The sequence below is a fragment of the Triticum urartu genome, chromosome 7A (genome assembly GCF_056163025.1).
Source record: "Triticum urartu cultivar PI428250 chromosome 7A, HENAU_Tu73, whole genome shotgun sequence".
Classification (NCBI taxonomy): Eukaryota; Viridiplantae; Streptophyta; class Magnoliopsida; order Poales; family Poaceae; genus Triticum; species Triticum urartu.
This window is the reverse complement of record NC_141879.1, coordinates 86,316,117-86,335,504: the sequence shown is the minus strand read 5'-3', so window position 1 is coordinate 86,335,504 and position 19,388 is coordinate 86,316,117. Positions and strand designations below refer to the sequence as shown.

Genomic DNA, 19,388 nt, shown 5'->3' with positions numbered 1-19,388 from the left:
AGGGAGTCGATGCGGCGGGGGGAAATGGTGGACGATGCGGCCAGAGGTGGTTGATGTCCACATTTATATGATGGGACAGTTTAGGCAACTACCCGTGACACGTGTTGCCCCACGCGCGGGCGGCTTCACGCGTGCTCGAAAGGCCGCCGTATACAAACAAATACATATACAGACGGGCATGCATATACGGCCGGGCATACGATCTAACCAGGCCCATAGGCCTCCCAGGGCTCCTCGACGGCTATACGCGGGGCAACAAAGACAATCACGCCCCGCGTTATGAACCGTTTTTGGTTTATCCTAGCTGTCGATGTGTTTTTTCATCCCGCGTTCAGCCAGGGGGAGTACCAGAGCAGAAACGATGGAAAAGACCGCTAGCTAGTTTCCACGTTGGAGCAGGACCGGCAGCTAGCCACACGGAGCGAGGGAGAGCGACGTGCGTAGGGGGGCGGGAGGCCAGCCGGTCGCCGTCTTATCGGCGCGGATCAGGGCGGATGGATCACGTCTGTCCCCGGCCGAGGCGCGCCCCGTCACGTGGAGGTCGCCGTCTTATCGTTGTCGGCATGGATGAGGTGATCCGTTCCTCTGCATGCCCTGGCTGAGCCGATCAGCAGCTGCCCGCGTGGAGAATTAGTGGAATCAAAGGAGCTACTTCTCTAGACGAAAACGGGATAAAAACGGCACGGCACCATCCGTAGAGGAGCCACAGACGACGAACCACAGCTGAGCTGGGGCCGGGATGCTTGCTTCTGTGTCCATCCATCAGTGCACACAGGGGTACCAGCACGCAACAGCACGTAGTACGGTGTCGTCGCCGACTACGGCGACACGCACAGAGACTAGTCAACGTACACACTCCCCCGTGCATGAACGTACATGTTGTAGGCCTCGCGACGAAAGGCCACGCTGTAACGGAGGGAGGACGGATCGATGGACGGGCAGTATCTGTCATAAACAGCAAGTAACAAAGTGCGATTACCCTACTCTCATGCTGTGGTTTACGTGTTCGCCAAATGCATGACACTGTGCTGTGTTCCCAGTCAAATGTCGAGCAAGCACGTCGTTGTTACGGACATTTCTATATGCTGATATGCATGCATTGTTTTCTAAAGATAAAAGTACTCCCTCCGTTTCTTTTTAGTCTGTATATAAGGTTTGATCAAAGTCAAATTTTGTAGAGTTTGACTAATTTTATATTAAAAAATATAAATATTCACAATATGAAATCAATATTATCAGATGCACCATGAAACGTATTTTCATACTATATAGTTTTAGTATTGTAGATGTTCATATTTTTTTATATAAATTTAGTCAAACTTTGTGTAGTTTGACTTTGACCAAATCTTATATACGGAGCAAAAAGAAACGGAGGGAGTATTATTTTACCAGGAAACTTTGGGAGTATCATATTTTCAATGGAAGAATGTCATTTTCCACCAAGTGACCAAACACAGCATGTTTAGCCATTTCTATATGCTAATATATAGAAGTCAGATCCTCATCAGTGTAAGTTGTTCTCCACTGTCATCGAAGGCAATTTGCGAGCGAGTGACGTAGAGGCCGCATTTGTTTACTCTGTCCCGATCTTATCTGGATATTGCTACATTTTAGGTCAGAAGAGGCTGATCTTCTAGTTGCTAATCACTTTGGCGATTGAGTTCATTGAACGGACACAGCTCTTCCGAGTATAAAATTAACATGGCTAAGCGTGTTCCAAATCACGTTCCACGTACGTAGTGAACACAGAGAAACTGGCTAGGCACATCCAATTACCTTATCTTAATGCATGGATGACAGCATTCATCAACAATATCAGCGCCGGTAACTTTTGTTCTAACCAAAAAGGCACGCTACAACCCAAAAAACAAAAAAGCTGAGGATAACACTACTAGTAGCATCTTTTTCTTTTTTGCGGGAAAAACTTCCAATCCATTCATACCTAGCAAGCAAGCAAACTCTTTACCCTTTTTCCATTCTACACTTTCCGAGCAAGGTGCATCCATTGCATACAACACAGCTGCACATGCTGACTTCGCCGGGCGTCTCCGCACGCTGCGGCAACGATAACAAATCGTCCTGCGGATGGATGGATTGATCTCCGGCTGCCTCGTATCCCATACTCTGCGCTTTGCTCTTTTGCTTTTGCGGGGATGGCATCTCGTCTGAAGCCCACTGATGATCCCCCACACACGATTGAGCAGGCATCTATCCATCGGCGATCTGACCTCAGGATCACTTTTTACAGAATAGTTTGTTTCCACCGATGGAGAATTGGGAATCTGCGGCTGCTTTTGAGGTTTCGTTCATAAACCGCACAGCGAAAGGGAGGCGCAACCGTGCAACCACTAGAGCGTGCGGCTGCCAGCAGCACAATGACTCACAGGCATGTTCTACATGGACGTGAAGTTTCAGATCCGGTGACAAATTCAAACTCGTTTGTGAATAATTTGCAACGGTACACCTACATAATATAACATAGTGACTTTGGAATGTGCAATGAAATACTGAGTATGAGTAGGAAGATAAAAATGCAAAACCTTTCTGCCGAATGCCGACCAATTTGCTTAAACCATAGGCAACGGGAAGGTGCATGCATGTGTGCGTCTTTGTCACACACACAAAGAAAAGGGCAAATCATGTGATGAACAAGCCCTCAACGTGGCACATGCAAGCGAGAGGAAGAAAGGAAAGAGCAAGCTTCCGCTCTACCCAATCGATCTGGCCTCCTCCTCTTCCACCAGTGAGAGGCCTCCGGCTAAGTACTTAACCCAAAAGGAAGGCATCACTATTAGCGCACGCGGTGCTCGACAAGAGTAGGCAGGGTTGTGGGCTGTCTGGGTGCCTTTCCCTCCAGTGGCATGGCATGCACCCAAAGAAGAGAAAGAATCGTTGGGATTTCGCTTTGACAAAACGTACACCTAGGATCGGAAGAATGTCCACCTATGTTTAGATGCCGATCTTGTTCTGCAGCACAACCGTGTCTACCCGCCCTTCTTGTCATGTTTGCAACCACTCTTTTGCAGAAGAGCTGTCTTTCTATCCGTCCAATATCTATTAGTTCGGGGTAATAGGTTATTGGCAAAAAAAACCGTGGGAGTCTGCTCTCATGAAGGGCTGCTTGCATGCTTGGATCTTGCAGAAGCTTCTTTGATCATTGATGCCTGCCTGCACAAGAAGCAAGAAATTTAATTTGAGCATTTTGCAGCTAGCTATCAGATGGAAACATCGGCACCGACGATTCAATCCAGAACCGCGTGCTAGGCTGCTAGTCCTTGGTTCCAGCAAAGACGGAAAATAAAGAGTGCTGTAGGCCTGTACATGGCCCTTGGTTCGCCGCTGGAAGTTGATTCGATCTCCTCCTGCCATGCACCATGCCCGCACTGATCTACCCCCGCACCCACCCTGCACTGTGCCGCGACGCCGAGACCTGACGCTGCACCGCCATCCGATCGATCCACATCCATCCATCCATCAACTCGGGAGGGAGGGGCACCCACCATGTTTCCACTAGCTAGCTCTCCCGGACAAGCCAATGGTGTGGCACTGTTGTCCGTCCACGAAAGCTAGCTAGCTAGCCACTCCTATCCACAACGTGCGTGCGTGTTTCTGGCGTATGATATCATCCAAAGTGTGCACGCAGTAGCAGGTGACAAAGTTAGGTACGCACGTAGACATAGTACGTGGCTGCTCCGGCTAGTCAAGTCAGCTACATAGATAGTGCATGCCACATGCAAAGCCAACCGATAGTCTATGTCCATATCCATCCCCGGTTCTTGGTCGGCGCCGGGACCCGGAGATTTCGACTTCTTTTTTTAGCGTAACCCGGAGGTTTCGACTTTAGTGTTTCCTCCCTCCATGCTGTCTGTCGTCCCATGGGTGGATAGGCAGGGTAGGTGGACGGATGGATGGATCACATGGACGTCCCTGTCTGTGCAGGGTCCGGCGATACAGCGTTTCTTCTCTTTTTTTTTAGAAAAAAACCCCACCCATATATTAAATAAATTAAAATGTTTATACAATCATTTGTTATAGCATTTGTCACACATGCCGGAACACTATTAACAACAACACCATCAGACCTATTAACAAAACTAAACTTCACCGGCTCGTGTGCCACTATATTAGCTTTCCTACTAATCTTGCAGATCTTTGAATTCGCCAACATCTTAGAGATACCCAAAGCTTCCTTCTGTAGGTCAACAATGGGTGACCAGTCAATACTGTCTTTTCCAAAAACAGAAGCCACAAAATAACTATCGGTTTCTAAAATGATGGATTTGTGAAGAGTGATACAAATATACAGGCCGAAGAGTGTCGCTCTAATTTTCGCTTTGCCAACGCTATAGCAAGTCCCAATATAATCCCAAGAGGAAATGAAAACTTCTCCGGAGTAGTTTCTCACAACCACCCCCACACTTGTCGCGTTGATAGCCTCCACAAAACTTGCGTCGATATTAATCATAAAGAACTCCGCGGAGGGAGGTTGCCAAGCAGCAGAATTCTTCTCCATATGATTTGAAGCCAAAATTCCGTCCCCCACTTCCTTGCCTTTGTTACTCATCTCTACCTGCACTTTTGCATGACAAGACGAAAAGGAAGCCGACTAATTTTTTACAAAATTCACAGAGGCTGAGATGGATTGTTTTCCCTTATCAAAGATCAGATCATTCCTCAAGTGCCAAGCTCTCCCAAACATGAATATAGTTTGCTCACACGCCGACAAACTTAATTGATCCAATAAAATAAGAAGCCAATCCGGCCCCGTATTTTTGAAAATCTCTTCGGCCCGCAAATTCCACACCTCCCTCAAAGCTATACGAAGTGCAAGAAAAGTGCGTTCATCTTCAACGCCACAGATTGTACACGTACCTTGGACAGCTTGATGGTGCTTTACTCTGTTAACTTGAACCGCCAAACTGTTAGAAGCAACCCGTCAAGCAAAGATTATAACCCTTGAGGGACATTAGCCTTCCAAATAATATTCCAAATCCTCCTTTCCCCATTCACTGCTACACTGGAATTCCCCAAATTAACCTTCGAATCCATGAGATACAATGTTTCTCCATTGTAGTAGGAACCAATCGACATGGTGTATTCCATTTTTTTTTAGTAAAGGAGGATTACCCCCGGCCTCTGCATCTAGACAAATGATGTATTCCACATAGATGAATGCACATGTGTCACGGGATGTACAAGAAAAGACCCTACTTAGCAAGGTGGACGCACAAACTTGCTCCTGTTCCTTAGTTGACTGGAAAAGACCTTTTTAGATTAGTCAACTTCTGAAGGCGGTGTTCCGAGCCAAATACAAATGCAGGGACGCCCGCAGAGAGCGGTAGCAAGGCCGATCAAGGAGTTGCCGCCGGGAGTGGCTCCGGCAGAGCGGGGCGGCTAGGTGGCGAGCCAGTGGTTAGGCCGGCGCAGGATGGGGAAGCGATGAGGGAAGATGAAACAGAACCGTTGGATGTGAATCAGACGGCTCCGGAAATCTGACTTATAGGTGGTCCGAACTAGTGTACTAAAATTTCAATTGAATTTAGGCAACCGGTTGATGCGATTTCTACCTTTTAATTCGTTTCCGCAGGCTCGTGTGCCAAGCATATACTGTTGCTAGCTCGTGCATGCTACCACCAACGATGATGCGTGGTAAAAACAGCACCGTCTCCGTGACTCCGTGGCGTGGAAATTCCCACAGTCCACAGCTGGGACGGGGCTGCGCCTCGACGGAGGGAGGGCTGACGGACGGACGGGCAGTATCGTCGCCTCATTAACCTTGCCCGTCATGTGCAGTTATCTGTCACCGCATGGAACATGTGGTTAGCAAAATCAAACTTCATATGTGCGGTTATCTGTCATCGATCGTACGTACGTACATGCCGCTCCCTTTCGATTTCAATTTCATGTTTAAGCCCCTCAACAAAAAAAAATCATGTTTAAGTACCATCCCGGCCCAAAGGAACCGAAGGATGAACTGACGGTTCATGCATGTTTCTGTGTTAATTTGCCTCTGAAAGCGTATATAGTATTACTAATATTTCCCCATAATCATACTCATACTAACAAAAACGTACTTGCACTGGTTGATTAATTGGGCTATTCTCGCAATTCAACATATCAATGACATGGCGTCGATGGTTGTACTGCACGTTGAACATGGCCACCCAATATGCATGCATGTTGTCTATGTTATCGGTTATTTAACTACTCCTTCCGTCCCAAAACAAAACTGCTACACAGACGATGCCTATGGCCGAACTTTGCACGACATGATAATCCAGTGGCCGGTGCACTTTTAATGATACGCATGTCCGGCTGGATTTGATTATCGTGCGTTTTTAGTTTAAATTTAAACAATTTTTTTTCAAAACGGAGGCAAAAGCTTTGCCTCATCCATTAATTAAGAAGGAGTTTAGAGTTGCTTTTAGAAGAAAAGCGAAAGAAAATATTACAATGCCACTACTCTCCCAGCATGATTTGACCCAAGTGCTTAGCACCCGCAATTACCCAAAGACTGACGTCACTCTGAATGTTTGACAACAATACAGATGGAAGCGTGGACTTGTGACGAAACACCCGTGCATTTCTCTCGCACCAAATGGTCCAGCAGGTCAGCATAGCAAGAGAAGTCATCGCCTTCCGGTTGGGCATGCTGGAGGACGACATGTTGAACCACCAGTCCTTGATGGAGCGCATCGTGATCCAGAAGGAGATGTCGAGGTAGTCGAGTTTGAGCCAGCCTTTGATCATGCCCCATAGTCTAATGGACTACCGACACTTGAAGAAGATGTGGCTCACCGATTCCAACGTCTGCTTGCAGAGTGGACATAGGCCGCAGTTCGGCCACCCTCTCCTCTCCAATCTATCCGCCGTCCAGACTCGGTTTTGGATTGCCAGCCAAGCAAAGAATTTCATCTTAGGGGGAGCCCATGCTTTCCAAACGACGAAGCCCATGGGCGAGCTGACCAACCCAAGGAGTTGCGCAGTGTACGCGGATGTGGCGGAGTAGATTCCGCTGGCAGTATGCTTCCAGGTGATGGTGTCCTCGGCGTCCACCGCGAGGGGGATGGCCCTCAGCCGAGCCCAAAGCGTGACAAGCTGTCGGATATGCTTCATTGTCCAGTTGTTGGGGAGCTTGATTTTGGACAGCCACGCGCCCGCATGCATGGCCTCCTGTACCTTTCATTTTTTCCTCGTGGAAGCCTCGAAGATGAAAGGTGCTATGACGGAAGGTTTCTCGCCATTAACCCATGGGGAGTCCCAAAATGGCGCGCATGCCCCGTTGCTAATGGCGATGCGCGTCGAGGCGTAGAATAGATCACGATCAAGCTCATCACAAGAGTTGTCCATTCCAATCCACGTCTTGGAAGGTTCAGTCCACTCGAACCACAGCCATCTAAGCCGAAGGGCTCTTGCAAACTTAGCCAAATCCAGGACGCCAAGCCCTATATATTTTAGGACCAAGGGAGTAACAAACGAGTCGAGCCTGCACTGCACCCGCACGTTGTTTCGTTTGGCTACATAGACGTACGCGCAGGGCGGCACATGTGGTTTCTAAAAGTTTTAGTATTATTTTTTCAGAAAACCCTTATTGTAGAGTATCATATTCTGAAGTGAAAAATGTCATTTCCCACTAAGCGACCAACGACAGCTTTTTCAGTGATCTCTATATGCTGGTAGAAGTCAGATCCTCGTCAGTGTAAAGCTGTGATCCACTGTCATCCCCCAGTTGCCGATGGAGTGACGTAGAATACACATTTGTTTTATCTGTTCCGATCTTGTCCGGATATCAATCTAAATTTTACGCAGCTGAGGCTAATCTAGTTCCTTAGCAGCGATTGAGTATCTTTATATCTTCATGCATGGATGACATCAATTGTTCTAATTAAAAGGCAAGCTACAACTCCAAATAAATAAATAAATAAATGAAAGCTAGGTAAATTTTTGCCCTCGAATCAAAATGAAGTATGAACGGTCCAAAATAGCTTGGAAGCGTCCCAAAAAGCATCATTCAGATCACGCTGAGGATAACACTTCCAGAAAACCAAGGAAGGAAGGAAGCCAGCGGAGCTAGCTACTAGTAGCACCTACAGCAAGCAAGCAAGCAAACGCTTTACCCTTTTCCCTTTCTCCTTTCCGAGCGAGGAAGGTGCATGCATACACAGCTCTTCACATGGACATGCTTGACTTCGCCGCCCGTCTCCGTACAATCCGCACGCGGCGACGGCCACAAACAAAGTCCTCCGGCCGATCAGTCGACGGACGGCCGGCCGCCTCGTATCCCATCCTCCGCACGCGCTTTGCGCTTTTGCTCACAGGAAACGCGTCGCCTGAAACCGGCCCACTGATGATCCCAGCAAGCATCCGTCCATCGGCAAATTGATCTGGCCTCGGAATCACTTCTCGCCGGAGGCACTTGCAGAACATTTCCGACTGATGGAATGGCATTGGCATGGCATGGAGAATTGGGAATCTGCGGCTGCTTTTGAGCTTTTGTTCATAAACGGATGGATAAACCGCACGACGAAACGGAGGCGCAACCGCTAGATCAGTACTGCGGCGTGGAACCGCCAGCAGCAGAGTGACTCGTCGCGACGTCTGTTCTTCTCCTTGCAGGTCACCAGCCTAGCTAGCTTCCATGGCGACCTGGCATGAGATGAGATAGCGAAAAGATAAAATGCCACGGCGAACCTAACCTTTTGAGCTCCATCCAGCCCCTTTCTGCCCAATGCCGACCAGTTGCTTAAACCACAGGCAACGGGACGATGCATGCGTGCGTCTTTGTCACCCACACGTCGACGTGGCACATTGATGCGAGAGAGGAAGAAAGAAAAGAGGAAGCTTGTGCTCTACCTAATCGATCTGGCCCTTCTAGACGCCAGCCAGCTTTGCAATTGAATTCTATACAGCACCAGGATCCTCCTCCTCCACTGAGACGCCTCCAGCTACGTACTTGAACCAAAAGGAAGGCATAACTATTAGCGCACGCGCTGCTCGCACATTAGATTAGGACAGACAAACAGAGACCTCTTGGTCACCAAGCAAGAGTACGCAGGGCGCTGTGGTTTGGTGCTTGGGTGCCTTTCCCTCCAATAGCATGCACCCAAAGAGGAGAAAGAATCGTTGGGACTTGGCTTTGACAAAACGCACCTGGGATCGGAACTTGGGAAGGGCGCGCGTCCACGCGTGATCTTGTGCAATATGTTCCGATGCCGATCTTGTTCCGCGGCATGCCTGTCCATCCTGTCCTCCTTGTCATGCTGCGATTTGCGGAACCACTCCTCAGTTCAGGGCCTTTGGGTTAACAAGTATTCGCAAATTGCGGGTGGACCTTGCAGAAGCTTCTTTGATCTTTGATGCCTGCATCAAAAACAAGAAAGTTAATTTCAGCATCCTGTAGGCAGTTCAGATGGAACTCTTGATGGCGGGTGAACTTTCTTGTGTCAGGTGTTACAAGTTCATCTCATTTCAGTACTCAGCAGCTGCTTGTAAAACCTGTTTGCCATGCAATTTGAAGTTATGGTCAACCCTGTGGATCGGATGCAGCAAGGAAGAGGAAAGTGACAGTAGTAAACAGGGACACGGCGACAAATAATAGCTTCTGAGTGCTGTTACGTTATGTACATCAGTTTGTCCATTCATACTAGTAAGATGCCCGTGCGTTGCACGGCTAACCAAAATGCATTGATCTAGAGTAGTTTATTTCACAACTTATGTGGTGGTCATCTCATGTGTAACAAATATCAATATGTTTCTTTGGATATATTCATTCTGCTTTTGAGCTCACAAGCATCCGGATGAAGAGTAAATGCAGACAGAATAGCAAACATAACAAACCTATTCTTGCAAACAAACATGTTCCAGTGTTCAAGCTGCATGCAAAACTTCATGAAGAAAAAACACTTGTGGTGCTTTGCCAAAAAAAGCTTTTAAAATAGTTTTTTAACGATTTGTTTATTTTTCTAGTCCAACATTAATGTTATTTTTTCATGAAATGTTGCACAAATAGTTCTGCATGTTTGTTTCCAAAAGATTTCTTTAAATTTTATTGATATTATTTGAACTCAAGAGCCAAGTTCATGTCCCATCTTCCTTCTGGCATTTCTTATGCAACAATCAATTAAAAAAATAGGACGAACCTATAATTAGATCCTTGCCGTGCCGAGCTGAGTCGGGCCGAGCAACTACAGAATAGGCATTTCTTCCATATGTTACCATTACATATCTGCAACTGCAGAAGAAGATTTTCTTCTTCATCAATACCCATACATTGGTCCTTGTCAGATCAGAAGGCGAAGGGCAGTGCATCTCACCTCCCCACACTCTGTTCCATCTATGAGAGTGTGATCAACATGGATTACGTTGCCGGGAAGGGGGAAATAATAGTAGGTGGTGGCTGCGCCGCCGAGGATGAGCAGGGCGTAGCCACCAACGTACTTGTGGGGGTTGGTGTTGGAGGAGACAGGGGAGGACACAAACGTTGTGGTCGCAGTTGGGGCTGCTGAAGCAAGAATACAGGGGAGGCAGTGAAACGTTGGGGCTCGAACGACTCCGGTGGTGAAATGTTGGGGCTGTGGCTCGTTTCCAGCCCAGTATTTTTTTAAAAATTAGCAGCGAAATGTATAGGCTACAAGAGCAGCCCAAGCCCAATATGAAGCTATCCTTATTTGGTGACCTAGACGAGCAGCATGTACCCACTGACCCACGCGATGCATCCATCCCCCCCGCCGCCGCACACAGCTGTTGCTCACACCTCCCTCCCTCTTACATTCTCTTCTTCTTCCCAACGCATCCATAATCCATCCCCGCCCCACGCACACAGGCATGCTTTCGTCGCCGAGCGCACACACGCACGCAGATGCTCATGCGTTGCCCACCCATGTTCTTCTCTGCTTGTGTTGCATCCTCACCAACGTCGGCAGGTGCGTGCCCTCCGCCTCAACGCCGCACCGCCACTTGCTCTGGCACGCGCTGGTGGCCGGCGGTGACCACCATCACTCACAGCACATCCACAGCATGCACCTCCCTTGTCCATCCACTCACGAGCCGCTCAGGCTAAACAGAGCCAGTGCAGAACGAGCTGAGCCACCCATATGCAGCTCGTTGGCATCACCCAGCCGAGCCGAGCTGGCTGCTTCCGAGCGAGCTAACATGGCTGTTTGAATTCGGCTTGGCTCGTGTCTAGTCCTAATCGGCAGCATACTTACCCAGGTCGAAGTCAGGGAGACAGGGAAGGGGGTGGTGGAGACAGCGAGGAGGGGTTTGTGGTAGTGGTCGGCAATGGAGCCTGGGGGTGAACGAACGACGGCACCGACCTGTCCAGATCCTTCTTTCTTTCATGAGATGGCGCTAGATGAGGTGGGGGTAGAGATGGGCTAAACACTGAACTGAAGTGGCAGGGGGTTATTTGTAAAATTGCCATAGTTTGTCTCAGACGCATTGGATGCAAATCGGATGGCTGTAAATGAAAGATGGCAGGCACACCATCATCACCAACTCAGATTTTTATAGGAGTAGAGATAATTAACCAGCATTTTCTTTTTTGCGGTTAACCAGAAGAGGGTCACATCTCCATTTCATATGGAAATGAAAAGCCCAAGTCGAATCTCATGCTTGATCGACTAAATAGACTTCTGGAGCGTGCTCGCTAGTGGTCACATCCCATGCCATGAAGGCGGTGGCAAACTAGCCCATGAGAGGTAGGGAGAGGCGCACAGAACAAACAACCCGGTGAGAGCAGTGACGTCAGCCCTAGACGATGAAAACCCTAGCATGAGGTCAGGAACGAGCACCCAGTTGGATCCAGATCCAACGGGTGGGATTAACCGGTCCCAATGAGCCTTTGCCAGGGACAAGTGGGACCACCGCTCACAACACCTGCTATGGCCTGCGGAAATAGAGTATCTGGGTGACTCTCGAGGATGAAAGGAGAGGGAACATGAGAGGTCAAATTGGCTCCCCTCAACAACAAAATCTTACCAAGAAGCTCCGAAGAAAAAATAATTTACCATCACCATTTCCTGAGCTCTTTGATTTGTTTCAAAATGATCTCCAAGTTGACAGCACAACACAAATAGCGTCTCACCATACCATAAGGTGCTCATTTAGAGCACACGGAAATTTCACACGGCCGATTTCATCTCGAACAGAAGCAGTAAATGGCACATCACACATGCATCGTTCAGGAAGTGCACATGACGAACTGAGCACAGAAGCTAACACAATACACAGTGTATACAAACTATACAGCAAGGTCTTCATATATGCTCACAAAGAAGATTGCCGCCTGCCGCATCTCTTCCACCTTCCAAGTTTCTCGAAACCCTGGAACGGAAAAGCATGTGAAAGATCAAAGACATGAACAGAAGGGGGCCATAGCTCCAATATAGCTGCCGACAAGAGGAGCGAGCGTTCACAAGATAACTCATTTTTCTTCCCCGGAGATAACTCGGTACAGGAAAAGCAACAGCGGCGTGTAGGATGTACCTTGCGCGGTTTAATAGCCAGCTCGTTGTCTTCCATCCAAACAGCCTTGAAACCCAGCGGCTCCAGCACATTCTGATAGCTGCAGTTTCGCAAAAGAACGGCCATCGGGTCAATAATGAAGGCAGGATGACATTTCGGTTTCTGTCCTACACAAAGCTGCGTCATCACCGAGGAAAAACCCGGGCTTTTCAACTGGAAATTAATTCTTTCGACGATAGGGACGGGACATGCATGCATACTTACTCAGCAACTGTATTATTGTAGGGCGGCCCCCCTTCCTGATCGCTGATCTGTAATAAGAAATATTATATGCAGTGCCTTCCAGTTGTGAACAAAGTAATGTGACGGCATCCGAAGAAGCCGGTCACGTTCATGCACCTATCCAGATTGATTTTGGTGCTAACTAGTGATTTAATATGTGCATCAACACCCCCTTGTTTCAATCAGGGATGGGCATTGGAGTAGGCACCCGGAATTTTTTGTGTGTTTTCTATTAGAGCACTGATTGTCTGTCCGACTCCGAAGTGTCAAAGCAAAATACATTGGAACGACAGCGTGGGAGGTTTTAGCATGTCTTTATCAAATGTCAGCATTAGCTTTAAGAAGAGTAAGCATACTGATTCTTTTAAAGTGTGCCATGCACCAAAGGTCATGAAAACATGTGGTTACATAAGGATAGGAAATGAGGAAAAAGCGATAAGATGGTTGGTGGATTTGCGCGTCAAGTGCTCAGACTTGGCTGCAAAGTCCTGCTGCTTCACACCAAGCTATGGACCCCACATTAATCAATTCATCCAATGTCCTTCGATGCGTATTGTTGCATGTTGCAGTTCTCCAGAACATAGGTCCAGGAAACTATAAGGTAATTACTCATAAGAATTTGGCTCTACCAAGATACCTAGATTCTACTCCCTCTGTCCCAAAATATAAGAACGTTTTTGATACTATACTAGTGTAAAAAACGTTCTTATATTTTGGGACGGAGGGAGTATTTGCTTTCTTCGGAGTTCAGAACTTGCTGCAGGCATAGTTGCTGTGAATTTAGTAGCGAGTTCCAGTTGTTACCTATGACTACTACTCTGTCTACTCATGATCCTTGATAGAAGGACAGCAATACCACCACAATCCTCCAGGATTAGGCTATTCGTATAACATAGAACAGCATAGAAATCTTAAAAGGTAAATCAACTGGTTAACATTTTTAGAGTTCAGTTTAGTATATATCATATCATATGATAAGTAGAATAACATCTCCAATGCAAAAGTAAACAAGAAGCATAGAGAGATTCTGTCCTCACCAAATATATCAAGGTGATAAGCTCTCCATCTGGTTTCAGAAGGCGACTAACTGTCTCTGCCCAAGCCAGCCTCATGCTTGGATCAAGTGCACAAAAGAACCTGTGTGAATTAATAAAGGTGATCTAAACTGCCTCCAGAATGACAAATAAGCAAGATAAATTAACACGTACGTATAGTCGAAAATGAGGTCAAATGGTTCACTTGGTCTCCACTTGAAGAAATCAGCAATCAGAAAAGAAAACCAATCTGCATTTGGCAAAGATGATGACCACTGGTACATCAACAGGGAAAACAATTAAATGTATATAAGTTTTAAAACCACAAAGGGTACCTAGGATAGCAAGATGTTTTTTTAGATAAATGGTAATAGTACATTAAATTTATTCCCAGTTATGATTATTATTTATAAAAACACCAATTCAATCCAAATACCAAGAGCTGGGTTCAGTTGCCATTATAATCAATACTGCAGTAGGATTCATGAGTACACATGTTAATGTAAAAATGTAAAAATTAGAGGTAGCATCCTTGGTCACAAAGTCATCATTTTAGAAGATATATGGTTGCCTGCTGTAATTAGCCCCGTGACATAAATCAAACACAACCATTCTCCGCATAAAAGCTTTTGCTTCCAAGAAACACGGTTAATCTTTCCCAGCACAAAATGGACCTGAACTACTTTGGAATTAACTATATTTTTTCTAGATAAGGTATCAAGCATGTTTACATGACAAATCATCATCCTGCACAGAAGAATTTACCAAAAAAAACATTAAAAGAAGCAACTAGCATTGTGTTATAAACTCACCTTAGCTGCCAATCAAGCTCTTACTCAGTTACATCTCACCTGCTTAGCCTTCTCAGCAGCTATATTAGAAATCTCTAAGCCAACGACAAATCTCTCAGGGCTTGCCAGAGCAACCACATCATAACCCTGTTATACAGCAGCTCAATCAGAAAAGATTGATGACAAGTCGTTGCAAGGAAAATTGGAGCAGAACCGTCCTACTAGTATCAATTTGCAAAATGATCTTATATATAGACATGAACCAGGTAACCACTTAACGTGTTTTGCATTTCAAGCTGTAAATTTTGGTTTAATTGTCATATTCATTAAAAGAATAGTTTAGTTGCCACATTAATCTCGCATCCAGGACTCCCCATAGAAAAATATATATATTCAACACACTAGTTCATACATATGACAATTGCTCTCTGTGTAAACAAATTTGATATGTTTATAGTAGGCTAAAGAAGTACTAGATCACATTGTTACGGTATGTGATGACTCTTTTTTTATCAAATGGTGAAAGAGCTGAATGTTTAGCTGGCGACCAATTTTTTTTACTAATTGATCACCACATTATTATTGAACCTTTTCCTTAGCAAGAAACTTGAGATTACCATTGGGTTTCTTTTAAATCTTATAAAGACTTAGATGACTCATTCCATATAACGGATGTCACTTGGGTTTATAGGTGTAGCCAGAAAATTGCACAGATTGAAGGGAAAGGCGTAAGTGTTCAGACAGAGGCAGATGATAAATGCCATCTGCTTAACATACCATGCCGCATCCCGGGACCAACGCTCTTCCTTTAGGGAGAGTTCCTGTTTTAACGAGATGCTCGATGATAGGCGTCGGCTTCCCCAGATCCCACGGGGTCACGCCAGTCTCCCAGGACTTCTCCCAGCCATCTGACCAGCAGCAGCAGCAATAATGAGCAACCAAAAATAGCAAGGGAAATTACTCCACAAGACAGGAAACAGATACAATGGCGAACCGAAAAACGAATCAAGCGATGGTACGAGGCACCATGACACATTAAGCCGACAGTGCATTTTCTGCTTTGCAGTGATCCAATTCCACTATACGTATCTCAAGCATACGCCCTTTACCCTCTAGTGAAATCCCCTCATTCTGTTATGGATTACCCTCTAGCTGATTCCTACATGGACCGCTCTACCGCGTTATTTCCGTATTTCTGGAATTGCTCCCCGACGAAATGGGCGAAGATTCTCCCCTAACCTGCGACCCCCATCTGAGAAACTCCCCAACCATAATCCAATTTTCACACATTGACGCCTAGTCTGCTACCAAACATACATAGGTCGTTGCCTCCAACCAACTCGCCGCGGAAAATTCCCCAACTACTCGTCGGCCCGCTTGCCGCGATCCGTCCACCCCACACACAGCTAGCCGATCGCGCCAACCACCAGGTACGAGACGAGACTAGACGAGATCGCCCGACCTCGACGAGGACGAGAAACCACCAGCAGCACACCCCATTCATTCATTCATTCAACTCCCCCACCCACCCAACAGCGACCCGCAGCAGCCAACCAACCAATCGGCCCAGAGATCGAGCGAGCTCACCTGCCGCGTCGCCGCCGCCCCGGAAGATCTCCCGCAGCCTCCCCACCGTCGGGTTCCCGCCCGGGTCCCCCGCCCCCGCCCCCGCCGACGACCCCATCGCCGCCGCCCGCGCCCCGCGCGAGACGACGGCGCGGCCAGCCGGCAGCACGTGGCGCATCCGCCGCGCTGTCGAGCCGGGAGAGCGCGCGCGAGAAAGCTTCGCGCTTTGCGGCGACAAAAAGCGGAAAAGGATAAAAAACAATGGCAGGAGGAGGAGTACAAAATACGAAGGGGATAAGAGGATAAAACCGGCGAGGGAGGGAGGGGAGAAAAAAGAAAGGGCAAAGCGGGGAAGAAAAGGAAAGCCGGAGCCGGGCGGAGCTGTCGAGTATATCACTTCCCCTGTGCGCACGCCTCCGCCCCGTCCCCTCCCTCACCCGCACCCAAATCCGTCCTCCTCCCGCGGCGACGAGCCCCCGCGGCGGGGGGAGAAGAGGAAGGGGAAAGCCGGCGGCTTTGCGCATGGCGGAGGCGGCGGCGGGGGCGGCGTCGGCGCTGCTGGACCTGCCGGAGCCGCTGCTGCTGCTCATCCTCGGCGCCCTCCACGACCCGCGCTCGCGGCACCGGGCCTCCATGGCCTGCCGCCGGCTGCTGGCGGCGGAGCGGGCGACGCGGGCGGCCATGGCGCTGCGCGGGGACCCGCGGACGGCCGACTTCCTCCTCCTCCCGCCGGCCTTCTGCTTCCCGGCGCTGGAGAGGCTCGACCTCTCCCTCGCCTCGCCGTGGGGCCACCCGCTGCTCTCGTCCGCCTCGCGCGTCGCGGGGGCGCCCGCCTCCTCCTCCTCCAACCACCTCGCGCTCCGCCCGGAGGAGATCGCGGAGCGGAACGCGTACGTGGCGGCGCGCCTCGCCGCCTACTTCCCCGCCGTGGCCCGCCTCGCCGTCTACTGCCGCGACCCCTCCACGCTCGCCAGCCTGGCCCCCTGCTGGCGGGCCACGCTGCGGGCCGTCAAGCTCGTGCGCTGGCACCAGCGGCCGCTCGACCTCCCCGGCGGCGCGGATCTCGAGCCGCTGCTCGGGGCCTGCCCCCAGCTCGCGGCCCTCGACCTCTCCGAGTTCTACTGCTGGACGGAGGACGTCGTGCCGGCGCTCGACGCGCACCCGGCCGCCGCCGCCAGGCTCACCGACCTCGACCTCGGCCTCGCCGGCGCCTCCAACGGCTTCCACGCCGCCGAGCTCGCGGCCATCGCCGCCGCCTGCCCCGGCCTCCGGCGGCTCGTCGCGCCCTGCGTCTTCAACCCCCGCTACGTCGACCACGTCGGCGACGACGCGCTGCGCTCGCTCGCCGCCAGCTGCCCCCGGCTCACCGTCCTGCGCCTCAGCGAGCCCTTCGAGCCGGCGTCCACCAGCCAGCGGGAGCAGGCGGGCATTACCGCCGTGGGGCTCGTTGACTTCTTTGCCGCGCTCCCTGGGCTGGAGGACCTCATGCTGGACCTCCAGCACAATGTGCTCGAGGCAGCTCCGGCGTTGGAGGTGCTCGCACGCAGGTGCCCACGGATCAAGGTCCTGACGCTGGGGTGCTTCCAGGGGCTGTGCAAGGCCGCCTGGCTGCATCTCGACGGCGTCGCCGTGTGCGGCGGGCTGGAGTCGCTCTGCATCAAGAACTGCGAGGATCTCACCGACGCCAGCCTCGGCGCGATCGGCCGTGGCTGTGGGAGGCTTGCCAAGTTTGCCATACAAGGATGCAACCTTGTCACGTCAGATGGGATCAGGAGGCTAGCCATGGCGCTTCGGCCTACATTGAAGGAGGTCAGTGTGCTGCACTGCCGGTTTCTGCACACTGCAGCATGCCTTGCTGCTCTGAACCCAATCCGCGATCGGATTGAGAGCCTTGAGATCAACTGTGACTGGGAGGAGGTTGAACAGCCCAGCTCCAGCTGCCTGGCCAACGGCACAACCGGAAGTGATCATGAGGATGACGAGCCTAGTGAAATGGCGTACCAGTCCGCGCCCAAGAAATGCAGGTTCTCCTACTTGGAAATGGATAATTATGAAAGCTGGGAGATGCTCCGCTCACTCTCCCTTTGGTGCCCTGCTGGTCAGCTGCTCTCCCCGCTCATTTCTGCCGGGCTCGATAGCTGCCCTGTTCTTGAGAAGATCTCGATTAAGGTGGAGGGCGATCTCCGGACTTGTCCGCGTCCATTTCACGGGTCAGCTTTTGGCTTAAGCGACCTTGGAGCCTTCCAGGCGCTGGCCAAGATGAAGTTGGACCTCAGCGAGGCGGTGGGTTATGCGCTCACCGCGCCAACGGGGCATATGGATCTTTCACAGTGGGAGCGGTTTTATCTGAGCGGTATCGAATCATTGCTGAGTTTGTATGAGCTGGACTACTGGCCGCCCCAAGACAAGGATGTGAACCACCGGAGCCTGTCACTGCCAGCGGTCGCACTTTTCCAGCACTCCATCGGACTCAGGAAGCTCTTCATCCATGGCACCACACACGAGCACTTCATGAGCTTCTTCCAGAAAATGCCAAACTTGAGGGACGTGCAGCTAAGGGAGGACTACTATCCAGCACCGGAGAACGACATGATGATCACAGAGATGCGGGCTGAATCTTGTCTCCGGTTCGAGCAGCAGCTGAACAACCGGCAATTTCGGCAAATTCCTGATTGAGGCCGAATTGGGTGCACCATTACAGTGATTCGATGTTGAATACATCAACACAGAGAGCCCTTGCTCTTGTTTAGTCACCCAGAGTGCTACTGAAGTATCTTTGGGTTGCTTGCGATGATTGCTGTAGTAACTGGAATTGCTCAGTCCATTGATGATAAGAGTAGAAGACAATGCCTGATCAAGTGACAGTGGTATCGAATCTTTATTTGCATTCCTTTTTCTTTTTCTGGTGTAATAAGAGAGAGACTCAGAGTTCACATATTTGCAGGAGGCAAGATGATAAATTAGCATTTGAGGGAATTTTGTCAAGGGAAAAAGTTTTTTATTTATTTTCAAGCTGAGCTCAGTTGAACTGCGGCAAGAGAAATTGGCGTTATTATTCGGGTAAATTGTAATGTTTGAGCTCTGTAAACATTAGAAAAATCGGCAGTCACTTGTTTGTCATATGCCCTTGTCCTTCAACTGTCACATTTCGTCATTCTGAAGATGGCCTCATTCCAAAATTTGCTGGTTAATTATACGAATGGAGAAACTGGTGCATACGTAGTAGCTGCACTGGGAAGTTATAATTTGT

The 19,388-nt window shown here is 49.2% G+C and overlaps 2 protein-coding genes and 1 long non-coding RNA gene across 3 annotated transcripts; 1 reads left to right on the top strand and 2 right to left on the bottom strand.

Annotated features, from left to right (window-relative positions):
• Nucleotides 1–7,933: 7,933 nt before the first annotated feature.
• On the bottom strand, nucleotides 7,934–9,900 carry LOC125518426 (uncharacterized). Its single transcript, XR_015611089.1, has 2 exons — nucleotides 9,151–9,900; nucleotides 7,934–8,952 (listed from the first exon to the last, which is right to left on the bottom strand). It is a non-coding gene; the product is annotated as an uncharacterized LOC125518426 (long non-coding RNA).
• Nucleotides 9,901–11,991: 2,091 nt separating this feature from the next.
• LOC125525596 (putative thiol methyltransferase 2) lies at nucleotides 11,992–16,465 on the bottom strand. Its single transcript, XM_048690611.2, has 8 exons — nucleotides 16,160–16,465; nucleotides 15,350–15,480; nucleotides 14,633–14,719; nucleotides 13,956–14,056; nucleotides 13,785–13,884; nucleotides 12,730–12,776; nucleotides 12,487–12,565; nucleotides 11,992–12,324 (listed from the first exon to the last, which is right to left on the bottom strand). Exons 1-8 carry the CDS (start codon nucleotides 16,314–16,316, stop codon nucleotides 12,268–12,270), a joined length of 759 nt encoding a protein of 252 aa, XP_048546568.2. The 5' UTR covers nucleotides 16,317–16,465; the 3' UTR covers nucleotides 11,992–12,267.
• MAX2 (RNI-like superfamily protein) lies at nucleotides 16,464–19,258 on the top strand. Its single transcript, XM_048690609.2, has 2 exons — nucleotides 16,464–19,005; nucleotides 19,083–19,258. The coding sequence occupies exon 1, from the start codon at nucleotides 16,661–16,663 to the stop codon at nucleotides 18,812–18,814; it is 2,154 nt and encodes a 717-aa protein (XP_048546566.2). The 5' UTR covers nucleotides 16,464–16,660; the 3' UTR covers nucleotides 18,815–19,005; nucleotides 19,083–19,258.
• Nucleotides 19,259–19,388: the final 130 nt, after the last annotated feature.

Bases quoted from the DNA above. Each gene is read 5' to 3' on its own strand.
- MAX2 (XM_048690609.2), top strand. From the start codon at position 16,661: ATGGCGGAGGCGGCGGCGGGGGCGGCGTCGGCGCTGCTGGACCTGCCG.
- LOC125525596 (XM_048690611.2), bottom strand. From the start codon at position 16,316: ATGCGCCACGTGCTGCCGGCTGGCCGCGCCGTCGTCTCGCGCGGGGCG. The intron at 15,481-16,159 runs GTGAGCTCGCTC...GCTGCTGGTCAG, and splicing joins GGGCGGCGGCGACGCGGCAG to ATGGCTGGGAGAAGTCCTGG. The intron at 12,325-12,486 runs GTACATCCTACA...TTTCCGTTCCAG, and splicing joins TGGCTATTAAACCGCGCAAG to GGTTTCGAGAAACTTGGAAG.